The 15,539-nt window shown below is 34.8% G+C and overlaps 2 protein-coding genes across 2 annotated transcripts; both read right to left on the reverse strand.

The window, feature by feature from the left end:
• Window positions 1–1,193: 1,193 nt before the first annotated feature.
• On the reverse strand, window positions 1,194–6,613 carry LOC144350842 (uncharacterized). Its single transcript, XM_085501670.1, has 3 exons — window positions 6,526–6,613; window positions 3,156–3,266; window positions 1,194–1,991 (listed from the first exon to the last, which is right to left on the reverse strand). The coding sequence occupies exons 2-3, from the start codon at window positions 3,251–3,253 to the stop codon at window positions 1,298–1,300; spliced, it is 792 nt and encodes a 263-aa protein (XP_085357796.1). The 5' UTR covers window positions 3,254–3,266; window positions 6,526–6,613; the 3' UTR covers window positions 1,194–1,297.
• A 4,484-nt stretch (window positions 6,614–11,097) lies between these two features.
• LOC146740487 (uncharacterized) lies at window positions 11,098–15,533 on the reverse strand. The gene is made up of 5 exons (XM_085501671.1): window positions 14,859–15,533; window positions 14,471–14,641; window positions 13,902–14,047; window positions 11,867–12,019; window positions 11,098–11,194 (listed from the first exon to the last, which is right to left on the reverse strand). The coding sequence occupies exons 1-4, from the start codon at window positions 14,962–14,964 to the stop codon at window positions 12,005–12,007; spliced, it is 438 nt and encodes a 145-aa protein (XP_085357797.1). The 5' UTR covers window positions 14,965–15,533; the 3' UTR covers window positions 11,098–11,194; window positions 11,867–12,004.
• Window positions 15,534–15,539: the final 6 nt, after the last annotated feature.

Genomic DNA, 15,539 nt, shown 5'->3' on the forward strand with positions numbered 1-15,539 from the left:
TTTTACTCAGACGATCGATGAAATAAAACAGTGTAGTGACGTGCATAGTAACCTGCTAAATAACGAGATAATTCCGACGTCAAATTCTATTTCGTTCAGCGACTGTGTACAAACGTGCGCCGGTGTCGGTGACGATCACGGTTACCAGCTACACCAGAACGGACATATTTCGCATCTAACTCGACCCCCATGCAACAAAAATAGATACTATGTGCTCATTATGGTCCATTCTTCCTGGACGAACAAGTACATAAGTGACAATTTAGTCAAAGACGAGAAAACTGCACAAGAAATTTGCCTTATTTACACGTATCGGCAATGCAAGCTGGCATGCGACTTCCCCTTCTGACGTCACAAGGGGAATTTCTGTATGCAAATGAGAAGCTAATGAGGAGCCTCGTTTTAAAATACACAAAAATAAAGTTGCCGTAGACTGAGTTTAAAACACATTTTTTCACTTAAAAAAAATAATTCATGCTTAGAAACATAAAAATTATTAATATTTATGTATCAAATGATAATTTTAGGCGTGCAAATAGCAGCCATTTCACAGGCACTTTAAATTCACAACAACAAAAAATCCGACCGACCGACCCAATTTTTCAATTTTCCTACTTGTTTGTTTGGCCTATGTGATACAAAGCAGTTGTCAAAGTCAACTCTACCCATATACGTATTACAATATATTTCCAGGAGGTCTGCCACTTGAGACATATTGTCAATTCCCAATTCACAAACACGTGTCAACAGTGCACAGACACCGTAACACGCTTAAGTCCGATTCAATAAATACACACAATATTGAAACTATGCATTGGTTTACTGGCGACGTTGTAATTGTAGGAAACGCCTACCTGAATCTGGATCAACAGGGGATCTGTCTATTTGAATGGAACTAACCCAGCTATTATACAGTGATTAACGCTATAACGTGCCTTATTATTGTCCCACCACAGGAACGTTAGAAATTTTTTCAGATCATGTGGACCACTCTAATCCTTATCCTTGGTCATCTTTGTGTGTATTATGGAGGCCATAAGTGGAAATAAACTAGTATGTTCTGGTGACTCCTTATTGCAAAAAACAAAAACAAAAAAAAAACTTGTTTAGATCTCACCTAATTTGTGATGTTCGTAGAGTTCATCCGAGGATAAGCACACTTAAAATATTTTCATGAAGAAATTGACTCAGAATGATTAGCAAATACTAAATGATTTCCATGGACATTTGAAACCAGTGACAGAATAAAAAGCTATAAGGCAATTCCTAAAGTACAAACCTTAGCCACAGCTGTGAACTAATAATTGTTAAATCTGTGAAATATGGTGATATTAACTCCCTCAACTTGGTATGCATTAGTCCAATTGCGGAACGGTTTGGTACCATCTTTCATTTTAAAGTCTTTGTAAAGTATGGTATCAACAGTCTCAAAGTCGCTTTGGTTACTCAGTCTATGTCCCTTAGAGCTGGTAGGGTAACCATAAGCAATGCCAATTTTTTTGGACAGACCTGCCTTTAAACAAACAATTCCTGTACCCTTGGGAACCCCAGTACCACGATATTCATCTAACACACATGACAAGTATATTTCCAAAACTGTTTTTCCACTCGCTAAAGCCGCTTTCGTCTCATTCAGTTTGAACACCCTTTTACGAACCTCGGCTACAATTGCAATATTTGGTTGCATGACTTGTAATTCAGGGAAATCATCAACATTATCAACCAGATCACTATCGCTAGTAATGACAAACCCTAAAGTAACCCCAACCACTGTGTTGGAGTTAGTGTCAACAGCGATTCCCGTCACTCCATGTTCAACCGCTCTACTGACGAGAATTTGGTAGAATTGATGAAGTATACTTGGTGAGACATTGAGATATTGTTTTAATGGAGTGTCAATCATAGTGGTAGTCATCAACTCAGCAGTTCTTTCGGCATACATCTCATCTAATAATTTATATTCCACTCTATGAACACTATTGTTAGTTGCCCTGAAAATAACACAATAACACATAAGATACTATTCTGGACCAGTTTTTTTTACTTTACATTGTTTTTGGCCCAGTCGTGCAATTTTATTGTTTTATATGATAATTCCTTTAGAATCTACCGCATTGATGCGAAATTACCATTACTTGTCTGTTCTTCCTCACCCTCTATATTTTTTGTGGTGATAAATATGCTAATGAGTAGCATGACTTGTAAGCTGCCAACCAATAAGAAATGACAGTTTTTGTTTTTTCTGTTCGACACAAATATAAGACACGTGTGGCCTGACGCATAGAATTTTTTGTGAATGTAGGCCTACTTCCTTTTTTGGGAGTGTTTCACTCCGGGTTCCATAACATCACTGCATAACATGAATAATTAATGTATACACCTCAGAAAAGACAGGTCATGGTAATTTCACATCGAACCACGATTTAAGACAAAAAAAATATAAAAATTGCCACTGCTGGGCCAGTCTAGTTTTCTCCTACCAAATTTAGAGGGATTTTTATGACATCATAATTAATCATAACTAAGGAGCGTTGCGTCAAAATCAAGATTATATATGTCATACTTTAATTATTAGGTTACCGAAAATAAGAAAAAAATGGGGTCACCATAAAATTTCTTAAAATAACAAATGTCATGAAAAATGGTCAAAATTGGCATTTTTGTACACTGTTTTTTTTTGGTGAGATTATTTATTCATATCTTCACAACTTTGCTTGGTGACATGCGATGAAAAAATCATATTATAGTATTATCAATATGAAACTTAATAATTGAGAAAACATTTCAAATAATATATAAAACATAATATGATAAATTTAGTAAGTTTCCAGGGTGATAATAGTTTTCCATTATATGCAATTGGAGGTCCTCTCCCATAATGCATTGCTTATATGTGCAGTGACACGCTCAGTAGATTTAAATTAGAATTTCCATCCCATAATGCATTGCTTATATGTGCAGTGACATGCTCAGTAGTGAAATTAAAATGAATCTAGTTGATATCACATGTGGTCATCATTCAGTTGACCATAATGTTTATTGTCTATACGTCCTAGTACAGTATGCTATGCTATGCTATGCTATGCTATGCTATGCTATGCTATGCTATGCTATGATATAATATATGATATGATATGATATAACTGCATACTCACTTGCTTTTAATGTTCAAATTGATAAAACCTGGGTTGGCATGGACTGTGTGCAATATTTGTCTTAAACGACGAGCTGGGTTGGAACTTCTTGCAAGCATTGTGTATGTACACCTGAGAAAACCGGAAGATGATATAAAATGTTAACAAACATAACTGTAAAAAGTAAAGGAAAACAAAGACAACAAATAAATATATTGTTAAGCTATACACTGTCTTTATTGTCTAGGTCAATGGGACTTGATGTACAATGTACAATAATTGAATGAAATATACTCAATAAACTATACCAATATGTACAGATCAATAATGGCACAAAAATAAGTTACCCATTGGCTGGTTGTGGCACTTGGCAGGGAGAAGTTCTAGCTCCAACAGTTCCAACTGTCTACAATTGTTATTTATGATCTTGCTGAGCATGACTAGGGTGGTGGACGTTACGCCATGCATGCACAAAATACGGTAACCATAGGAACAAAGATGGTGACTTGGAGTGTTGTGCAGATCAATAGGTAACAACAATATGGCAATATACATTGAATGAATTGAAAACGTTGACAAATTTTCCAAGAAGTCAAAGTCAATATTCTCTGATATATTTTGTGAGAAGGATGCCATACTTTAGTGATGATTGTGTACAACAATCCAAATTTGCCACGAGAAACTATTAACTTTCGGGTCAAGTACAGTTCATGGGGCATCGCGCATCCCTTCGTTTGCATACATGTGCGGCCCGGGAGAAATTTCTATTATATACATATAATGCGTTTGCGGTCCTGGATCACTGTTTTCATTATATAGAAATAAAGCCTTTTTCCGGCGATAGGGAGGCTGTGAATGTTGGAAGTAACTTTGGATTTGTTACACGGTAAAATGTGTGTATCTCGGAACCATTTTATTTGCAAATAAAACCCAACAACTCGGCATGTCATTTAGCAATTATATACATATAATATGTGTGGCCGTGGAGTGCAGTTTTCATTATATAACTAATGCACATTGTTGTATTGTTATATATATATATATATATATATATGATGATGAAAAAACGCCGATTGTACCATTATTGTGCAATTTGGATGGTGTATATACCATAGGAGATGCTATAGTTTACAGAGGAAATTATTTATAATGTTAAGTTATTTACATATAATTTCGATTACACTTACGGTGCAAACTTATTTATATATAGTGAGGAATTATTTCATATAATGATAAGTTTGTAATATTTATATAATATGGTTATATGTATATAATATTTACATATAATGTAACCCATAATAAGTTATACTTATTTATATATAATGAGATTATATTTTTTCACAAACAATATAAATATGACTTAAACATTAATAAATGTGCTTATTTATTATTTGTATATAATTTTAAATATTTCACTTATGAACATATATTGTATTAGTCATGCTTATTTATAAATAAATAAAGTCTATGAGTAATTGTGCTGTATAAATGATAATGTTTATCTGTAATTTCAAAATTATTTATAAATAATTTGATCGGAAATGCATTATATACAAATAATTGTTACTGAAACCGATTATTTACAAATAACCTTATTCCAAGTAAATTTTAACATATAATATGATTAAATCTTATAGAATATGACATATAAATAAATTTACAAACGGCACCCCATATACAAGCACAGTTTATTCATATTTATTTACTTATTTACACATAAAACATTAGTGGCCAAAACCTCCATGACTGAAAATTCAGGGTGGCAAATGGTCTGCTAAACTGTTGGTATCGAAACTTTGGATCCGTTCACTGTTCCACAATATAAGTACACATTCTTGGTGAAAAAAGTAATTCATGATTTTCAAATTGTAGTTTCAGTGAGTTGTTTGTATATTTACTCAGGTTGCTGAAATGTTCAAACCACATTTTCCTATCAACATCGTCTGAGTCATTGTGTTTTTAGTTCCCTTAATAGATTCCAATACTCACTGAGGTTTCACTTACTAAAAATGTCAAGTTCATTTAATATATCATTTTTTGAAGTGGATTTTATGCTCTCTCATTTTTCTCTCAGTTTGAAGTTATACAGATTCACTACAGACGATTAATATTTCCCTCGATTGTTGTGCATTATCAAAATGTTTACTGTTAAAACTGTTTAAAATTTTGAATCTAGAAAATTTAACTCAATACTCCTACCCTAATTTATCACTGTGTGAATGTGTGTTATTTTTATTTTGTTATTTTTTTTTTGTTTTGTTTGAAGATGAAAAGAAATTTGGCAATGTTCGGAGAGTAATATATAAAATGGATGGACATAGAATAGATTAATTTATTACGAACAAAAAGGGGGGCAAGGGGGGATAGCTGGTATACAGGTTAGAGGAAATAAACACCGGCATTTTACGTTTTTACAGGAAAATGCTTTAGACTCTTACAAAAAATAATATCTTTGTACAAATTACGGACGAATAAAATAGCTGATTACATTTTACACCTTGCCCATTTCTACGAATTTACGTTTTTTTATTTATTTAAATTACATTATTACGAAAATAAAAACAATTGATTACAGCTTACGAAAATACCTATTGTCGACATCCTATTAACAATAATGTAATCACATTCCCCCTATAAGGACCGTGGTGTAATCAACCACACAACTGCCTTTAGTTTGACCTCAGACTAGTAATACTAGTATTACTAGTCTGAGGTTTGACATCGTCCGAATCACAAGGTCCCGTGTCTTCGACCTATAGGTCTCTACACGATACCGTGCGGGATCGCATAGGCTAATTGCGTATTTTAAACAGTGAGATCTGATTAGGCGCGCCCTGAAACAAGGCGCCCAATCAGCTTGGACGTACACAATTATAAAACAAAATTCCACTTCTTGTTTTTGTCGCTATGAAGACATCCTTCCCACACAAAACTGCGTCGATTGCCTGTATCTGATGAGGCTTGAGGGCACCAACACCGAAAACTTTCGCAGTTTTATCATCACAAATATCACGATTCATGGGCGCCGCCATTTTGTTTAAAATGAAACGCCAAAGAGGGATGTGTAACACGCAAACTGATTAGACAATGATTAGTCGCAACTGACTACTGGGGGCGCTGTTAGAATACGCATATTTGATGGTCGTTCTGTCAAGGTTTGTTTACAGGCTTGGCCGAATAAACTTAGACCTTGGCTAGCGAAGATGTTAGTTGATGACAAGTGAACTTTCCAGTCTTATCTCCAATTTATCTGCCATTGAGAGTAATTACGTCAGTAGATAGACATAATTCTATATTAAAGTGTCCGTCCCCGAGAATACTATCTGAAATCATTTACATTGGATGGGGGTGTCAATGCTGACACTCCCAAATATGTCACTACAGTACTTACGAACGTCACCGGCCAAACACACTACGTGATGTAACAGCGATAAATATATGAAAATCCAGATCAGTGAAACGTCAAAATATTGTACAAATCACAGGGTCTTGTAACGTTTCTAGGTCAGTATTACCAGTGTGACAACGTGTCGTGTCGATACACAGGCGGCATGGGGTTAAATGTCATCATTACAATGGGTCAAAGTAGAGGTCATGGTCATCCAAAAAACCCAGAACCGGAACGTGAAATTAAAAATATTTCGGCGTGCCTTTCTGGCCAGGGTTCGAAAGGCATTTTGTATTCCTTGCCCAAATGATGAGTATTTTTGACTACGTGTAAGTAGTTTTCAAAGTCAAAGTCTGTTTTCAGTTCTCTGTAAGTGCGCAATTTATTTTTGTGATTTTTCCCTTTGTTATCATTGTCTAAAATCTATTTACATTTTTTTTTTGCAAATTTTGATTTTAGTTTTTCTGATATTATTTTATCTATAATTACGTTGTTCGCATTTTTTTTGTATGTCCGATAATTAACATCCATGGAAATAAAAACCAGTTTAGATTTCTACTGTTGATCAGTGCGAGGAGCGCTAATTCAAACATAACTTTTTACCGACAACTCTTGTATTTAACATGCCACTTTCTATATTGTTGCTAAACGAGTGGGCTGACACAATACGAATATCTTTCCCTACTATGAAGTTATATGCAACAATACAAGATAGACTAAATTCTATGATCTGGGCTTCATTTAAATTTATATTGTTGACATTTTCGGCACTGGCGGGGGGGGGGTAAACAGTGGGAATATTTTTTAGTAATAGGTTTAGTACACTAAAATTGGCAGACTCCACCTAGAGATTGGAAAAAAACGTGGAAAGGCATATACAAGTCGAGAAAACACCTTTTTTATTGACGCACAAAACCATATTTGTCGCAAACACACAAACGCAAATCCGAAACCTCGTCTGAAGTTATTATTATGTCATCCCGAAGAGGCAGCAATTATATAGCTTGTTATGAAACGAATATGTACATTGTAAGTATTACAGCATTATGGAATTAATACGTACCTCGTAGCGATTACACTATGAAATAAATACGTATCTAGTTAGGATTACACCATTATAATGCATACGAACGTTGTAATGATTGCACTATCATGTAATGAATACGTATATTTTATTATGAAATTATTACGTACCTTGTAACGATTACACTATTATGAAATAAATAGTACTTTGAAACGATTGCACTGTGAAATAAGTACGCACTAATTATTACATACGAAATGGATATGCACATTGTAACGATTACATTATTATGAAATGAATGCTATTTTTACTTGCTTCACTACAAAATGAATACATATTGATTACATTATTAAATAAATAAATAAATAAATAAATAAATAAATAAATAAATAAATAAATAAATAAATAAATAAATAAATAAATAAATAAATAAATAAATAAATAAATAAATAAATAAATAAATAAATAAATAAATAAATAAATAATCACTTCGCATATGAATGAAGGGGGTCCAGTTTATTTTAGCTTTATTTTAGTCTTATTTTTATCTTATTTCTGTTCTTACTTGTATTATAATAGTCAGTCAACTTTCTTTTATTATATTTATTTGAGCCCATTACTGTATTGCATTGTTTTATTGTTTTGTATTAGATTTGTCTTTTGTTTACTATACACTTTATTACACTTATTTAAGCTTTATTCTAGTTTTATCTATCTTATTTGTATTTATTATAGTCTTTTAGCTATTTTATTATCTTTATTTTAGCTTATTACTGTAATGCATTGTTTTATTTGCCATACTGAAGCCAAGGATGGTTCGGTAGTGTAATAAAGTTATTAATATTATTATTATGAGAACAAATACTGTGAAATCCACAAACGTAGATCTTTGTTTTTAAATAAGTTTCTGTCCAATGGAAAAATAATAAAACGTACCGTATGCAGTGGTAAGGTGTTATATAATGTAACATAATATGAGAATTTTTTAAATGTGTTAATGATCGTTCTAAAACCGCTGAATTTAAACATAATGTTACACTTAAGTCCTGTGACGTTCTTGTTGCTTCCAAATATTTTTAATTTCACGTTCCGGTTCTAGTTCCGGTTTTTTTTTTGACAACCCACGGTCATCGCTGGTATCATGTAGTATAGTATATTTTATTTGACTCAAATTAATGAATTGGAAATACATTAACCATGGTCAATAATCATACACAAAAAAACACAATAAAACAAAATACAAATATAAAAAATAAAATGTTAGAACGTATAACACTAAGAGATGTCGAATTGTTCGAGTTACGGAAATCGAGTTACAAAAACATCTAGTTACAGAAATGTTCACGTCCATATTTTTTAAACCACGCCCTCTTTTGTGAAGCCACGCCCAAATTGTAACTCGATGTTCAATTAACATTTAACTTCGAGTTACGGCAACATACATTTTGTTTTTTGTTGAACGTCCACATTCAGTAACTCGAACTTTAAATATAAACAGTTAACCAAAGTTCGAGTTAGAAACTAGAAATTTAATCAACAGCTAACATAACTTCGAGTTACGACAACGTAGATTTTTGTTATTGTTCAAACATCCATATACCATCTTTCATTTTTGACCACGCAATAAACTTGCTTGTTTCAACTTTTGGGCTTACTCAACTGTACATCTTCACAACTTCTTGTCGACGTCTTGCTGGCGCCTGGAAACCACCACAGACCGCATACGGATGCCGAAGTTGTGATACTTCCTGACCGTTTTAGGGTGTAACGTAAACTTGCACGTGTGATAGTGTGCTTCTGGGTGTACCAATCGAAGTCACAAAAATAAAATTCACCTCTGTCGACTAGCAGCAAACTAACATCTTTTTTTTCAGCCATGACAAAGCAGGAGTATGTTTGCACACCATGACAGTCTCGCTACTTCGGGGAACGTCGTCTATTGTAGAACGTATTATTGCACAGCATAGGTATTGTATATTGCCAATGAACTAACAGATTGCCACAGCACTACATAATGTTAGTATGTTTTGTTATCGTCTCTAAACAAACAAACAAACAAACTTATGTTTTTCTACACTAAGTATCAAATTTTGCGGTGAATATTTTATTATAGCACAAAGTTACTTGAAAATATTATTGTCTCAAAACACCTGTAATGTATGTGTGTACGGGGCAAGGTGTAGTACCTGTCAGCCTTGGGTACCAACTTCCCACATAATAAGTTTGGTTGACGTCAGTAAGGGCATACGGTCGTAAAAGCCTTGCACCAACTCAACCTAAAATGTGAGGTATTACCTGATAAAGACAACGTGTATGGTTTAATTATGTATATATTTATCCTGGGCAAGATTTTAAACTACATCCGGTTGTGGAGTCTATGGACTTGGGAGAATGGGGTTACCCTTTGCCACAACTACCCCCAGGTCACCTTTGGGCAAGGTGTAGTACCTGTCAGCCTTGGGTGCCAACTTCCCACATAAAATGTTTGGTTGACGTCAGTAAGGGCATACGGTCATAAAAACCTTGCACCAACAGATCCGCATAAGTGGACAATATTTTATGTTAATATGTATATATACGTTTCAGTTTTCCTTAGCATTTGGCAGGGGGGATCGTAACCTCTTGTAGTGAGAACCAGTGTGACTGGCCTGCCAACGGGATGCTAAGGTTTTTATAGTAAAAGTTATCAGTCACTTTCGTTAATGTAATTTCGTTTTATTTATCCGTATATCAAAAATCACAATATAACGTAATATTTACACATGTCGCATAATATAGTTGATCATGATTCAATGAGTTTCAATAACGTCCAACGACTGACATATATATAATATGTTTTCGGAATATACACATTCAATATTAAAAAAGTGGTCAAACTTTATACATAAATTACACAACGACTGCTCCCTGAACCGTAAATATGTTCAAAGCCTTATGTACTCTGAGCGAATATTGTCAATGATAACAACTTTTACTTACAACTGTCAGAATTCGAGTGAATTACTTATGCACTATATTTTATTACATGCAATGTAATATAATAAAAGAATATTTACAAAATGTATTGCCGTTTTTTGTTCAAATGACAACGCACATCGTTGTCCTTACAACTGTCATAGTTGGAATGAATGATAACATATGTACAATATTTCATTACCTGTAATGTAACGCGATGCAGAAGCATATTCACAATAAATGTTACATGAGTAATCGAAATGTATGACCGAATAAATTCACTTTTTTACACAGGAAACATGTCGCAAAGCTCCTACCATGTCAAATGCTATTGAACCAATTTGAATCAATATTACCGGTAATACAAATCGATAAACCACAATTATAAATAATTAAGACCCCTGTAATTACAACAGCCAGATCTCGGTGAGTTGTAGAGTGGTTTAATGTTGTAACCACGGTAACCGAGGTACTTTGTACATGCCGTCGAGCAGAAGAATTTCATCCCACCATCACAATCGTTGACGTCATCATCTCTGTCTTCGTCACCAACCTCAGTAAATAGTGATGATTTCTTGTAACATTTCTCACATGGTATGGCAAGCATCGTATTTCTCATCACTGGTAGTATCACGTGTGAGGCACAACTACTGCTGTATACGTGTAGTACGGATCTATTTATACATCGCTTACCTAAATATTGAAAAAACGATCGTACAAGCATGAGAGACATTTCAACGACTCAATCTCAGATCAGTGTGCTAATACGTAATGGGTAATCGTGTGATACGTGATGATTACGATAGATGAACTGTGGAGTGAGTCATTTGGCAAATTTAGGATAAAAGTAAACAAATAGAGGGCGATATACAATGCCGTTATGATTATAAACGACGTACCATTGTATAAAATGCGAATGGATAATACGTGTATATCTGACCACTTTAGTGAGACGAGATACAATGGGAAATATTATAATGTTTTTTTGTGAATAACCTTTATTCATTCTGAGAAACATTTCACATCAAAACTATTGTCGCAAAACTATTGTCGCAATATGTGTGTTCTCCGAAGTAAAATAGCACAGTGTCACGGCATGAGTGTTCAATTCTATTGTGTTTGCTGTTAGTGAGTGAGCTCCAGTGCGGACCCCTGCTCTGGGGAGAAATCTTATTATACGCGCTCCGCTATTATAAAAAGTAATAAATATGCAAAATGCATTCTGATACATAAGTGACAAGTCATCATTTTATCAAATTATCAATATTTTTTGGATATTACACATGAATACTGTACTGGTCCGATGACGTCATACATATTTAAACCATAGACCCTCCAGTACTGGAGGGCTATGTTTAAACTCACCTAAATTCTCAATAACAACCGATGTCGAGCACATGGCGTCATATTCATACGTCATCAACGCACCATCGTGTAGATATTCTTGTAATGGTGTCTCCATTGATTTCGTGTTCATGCCATCTATGCATGTGGAAGTAAACGTCACGTGACTGCCGTCTATGGAAGGCCAAGTGTTGCAATATTCATTAAAAATATTTATGTGCGAGAATTTAAATTTATATTTATGAATTACATATTTGTATTCGTAAAACCTTTATTTATATTCTTGAAATCTCTATTTGTATTCTTGAAATCTCAATTTGTATTCGTGAAATTACATTATCTATTTCTACTGGAAATTTTTATTTGTGTTCATAAAACCTTCATTTGTATTCGTAAAATCTCTGTTTGTGTAAGTGAAATCTCTATTTGTATTCGTGAAATCTCTATTTATATTCATGAAATCTCCATTTGTATTCGTGAAATTACATTATCTATTTCTACTGGAAATTTTTATTTGTGTTCATAAAACCTACATTTGTATTCGTAAAATCTGTTTGTGTAAGTGAAAACTCTATTTGTATTCGTGAAACTACTTTTTTTTTCATTTCTAACAAAATCTCCATTTGTGTTTGTAAAATGCCCATTTCTATTCGTTAAACTTTCATTTGTACTTGTAAAATCGCCATTCACTTATACTCGTGTCTTGTAAGCGTGGGGGCGCTACTACTGCTTGTAATAAAGATGGCAGAAGATCACGAGACACTGACCGCAGATGCATGGATCGCTTTCTTTAATCATATTGCCGATTTACTGAATTTATGCGACCATCATTTTGAGAATGAGGACGTTGTGTTTGTGCGGTATGTTATTGAACGTCTAAATCGATGTTTGAGAACAGTTTTGTTTATATATGACAGTGGTATCAATAACACTGATTTGCATTCACGCATTGACACTCTCGTCTACTGTTTACGATACTTAAAAAGACATCTGGAATGAACGTCTTCTGCATTTATCAACCCAACGATGTACAATACCAGCACTGATTGGGGAACGGCAGTTAATTAAATCAAACTCGCCTGGACCTCCCAGGGTTTATATAGATTTGGAACAGGTAGAGTTTCTTTTATCAGCTGGTTTTACATATACAATTATTTCAGCGATGTTACTTGTAAACATAACAACACTGTGGCGGAATATCTGCCGAGCAGGTGTAGAGTGTACACGGTATACTACTAAGTCTTTGAGTGATGGTCGTCTTGATGAAATTGTCGCTGAAATTTATCCCAATCATCCACATACTGGTGTTGTTATGATGCTGGGACATTTAAAATCAAGGAGCTTAGCAGTGCAGCGTCATAGAGTAAGATCAGCTTTGCACAGAATTGATCCTGCCAATTCTGCTCTTCGATGGGGTTTAGTGGCACAACGTAGGATTTATTCTGTACCTGGTCCAAATTGTTTATGGCACATTGATGGCCATCATGCTTTAATCCCGGGCTTTAATACGATGGAGAATAGTGACTAATGGGGCCATTGATGGATATATAATTGCCGCCATGCTGTTGTTACAATCTATCTGTTGAATCGAAGTCAATGACAAAGAGTGCCCTCTGCGTTCACTCGGCGCATATAAACATGATGCAACTAACGCAAATAGAAGTTGACTAATATAAATGGAAGTTTCACCAATACAAATATACATTTGTATTGTATACATAGCGCCCTCTATGCTCACTTATCACTTTTTTTTACAAATACAAATAGATGAATCACGAATACAAATGGAGGTTTTATGAATACAAATGGAAGTTTTACAAATACAAATGACGGTTTTAAGAATATAAATAAAGGTTTTACAAATATAAATATGTAATTCAAAAAATACGAATACTAAGTTTTGCACATAAATATTTTTAATGAATATTGCAACACTTGGCCTTCCATAGCCGTCGGTTGATTTCTGTTGAAAAGTGAAGAGTTTATAGTATAAACAGTACTCAGTCGTGGTGTTTATATATATGAAATTCACGAGGAGAACGAATCTGATGAATACCTTCCCACTGATGCGGTTTTTAGAAGAATACAATTCCATGCCGCTGAGGTGACCATGACAACACTGCATCCAGGTAAATCGAAGTGATAAATCAATATCTTTGAAGGATCCGTCTAGTGGGACCACCAGGTACAATTGAAACTTTTCTGTAACAAACATGAATGTACAATATTATATCACCTCCATCTAGTTTAGAAATATTAATTTGAGAAACAGTGATAACAATTCTAGTTTTTGTCCGAACCGATCTACTTATGAAACGTTTTACTTTGTAAGTAAAGACATTTTCTCGTAGCCGTTGTCACTAAAAACTGCATGGCGTCTGCCATGTGTCCATTCGATTGTACCGACGTTGCTGATCGTTATTGCCGATTAGTGCATTTTTTAAAATGTGCCTAGCGACATTCTTCAAGTGGTCTGTAACTTTTAGTAGCCATGTTATAATTATAGTTATAATTATAACAAAACAGTTGATCGTCCTACGATCTAAGCCCGTGTACACAATATGAATACAGGACATAACTGCAGTTTTGCTTTCCTAAATAGTGAGAGAATATTAAGTCACTTACCCGCCCATCCACCACTCTTAACATGCAATAAATATACATCAGGTGACCCATCACGTGTAAACCAACAGTCGTCAAGGTGGGACAACGTGTCTCTGCTCGGTACACTGCGAAGACATTTTCTACAACTCATGTTGGGATCTATGTCTAACCAATTACGATGCACTTCTGAACCTGTTGAGATAATTGTACAACCACGTGATCTTTTATTCCGCGTGAGAAACTATGATAAACCACTTCCGTGTAATATAATACTGTAGTATATTTATTAACGTTTTGGAACATTTCTCTAGTTATTTTAATGTATTCTAGCACAGTTGATTGTGGATGCTGCATGAAGTTCTGCTGCAAACTGGTCCACTCACAAATAAATATACGAACAATATCTCACCGTTCTTGCGTTGTAGTCTCGTTACTAAAGATTTTTTGGAGCCTGTATCACACAGACCTTCTTTCCATATTCTCAACTTCAACTCTGTCAAACTGAGATCAGACATCGCTAATCGTGCCTCCGATTTCTAGACATCTCGACCCAAAAATGTCTCGACCCAAGACACTTCGACCCAAATTGGACATCTCGACCCAGACACCCTGGGCATCTCGACCCACCGCATCGACCCGACCCTATCTAAGTGTGGCGACGCGAACGTCTATCTAGTTCAACGTTGATAATGTTGCTCTTTGATAACTTAAAATTCTCGCGATATTGCGTATCGTGCTGTGTATGAATGCTGTGTTTGAATGAACGACATTTATTGATTCGAAACATTGAAAACAGGGAACATGATCGAACCGAACCTTAAACGCAAATCGACCGCCATCTTTGGTTCTACCATTTAACGCGGTGGGTAGGTGTATATAACGTAACATCGATGTGACACACATCGACACGGCAAGAATACATTTCCTCAGTACGGCATTTTTTATTTTGTACAGCAATAATATATATAAGGCGGCGGGTCGTCCGAAATAGGTGGGTCGAGATGTCTAGGGGTCCTGGGTCGAGTTGTCCAATGAAAAATGGGTCGAGATGTCCAGCACCCGTGCCTCCAAATCATGTCTTCTTCCAGTG

Source organism: Saccoglossus kowalevskii, chromosome 7, assembly GCF_978046115.1.
Source record: "Saccoglossus kowalevskii chromosome 7, keSacKowa6.1, whole genome shotgun sequence".
Lineage (NCBI taxonomy): Eukaryota > Metazoa > Hemichordata > Enteropneusta > Harrimaniidae > Saccoglossus > Saccoglossus kowalevskii.

What these genes read in the sequence shown, in the direction of transcription:
- LOC144350842 (XM_085501670.1), bottom strand. Translation starts at nt 3,253, where the DNA reads ATGCTTGCAAGAAGTTCCAACCCAGCTCGTCGTTTAAGACAAATATTG. An exon ending in AATTTGAACATTAAAAGCAA is followed by an intron (nt 1,992 to 3,155) that starts GTGAGTATGCAG and finishes TGTTATTTTCAG; the next exon opens with GGCAACTAACAATAGTGTTC.
- LOC146740487 (XM_085501671.1), bottom strand. Translation starts at nt 14,964, where the DNA reads ATGTCTGATCTCAGTTTGACAGAGTTGAAGTTGAGAATATGGAAAGAA. An exon ending in GAGACTACAACGCAAGAACG is followed by an intron (nt 14,642 to 14,858) that starts GTGAGATATTGT and finishes TTATCTCAACAG; the next exon opens with GTTCAGAAGTGCATCGTAAT. An exon ending in TAAGAGTGGTGGATGGGCGG is followed by an intron (nt 14,048 to 14,470) that starts GTAAGTGACTTA and finishes TGTTTGTTACAG; the next exon opens with AAAAGTTTCAATTGTACCTG.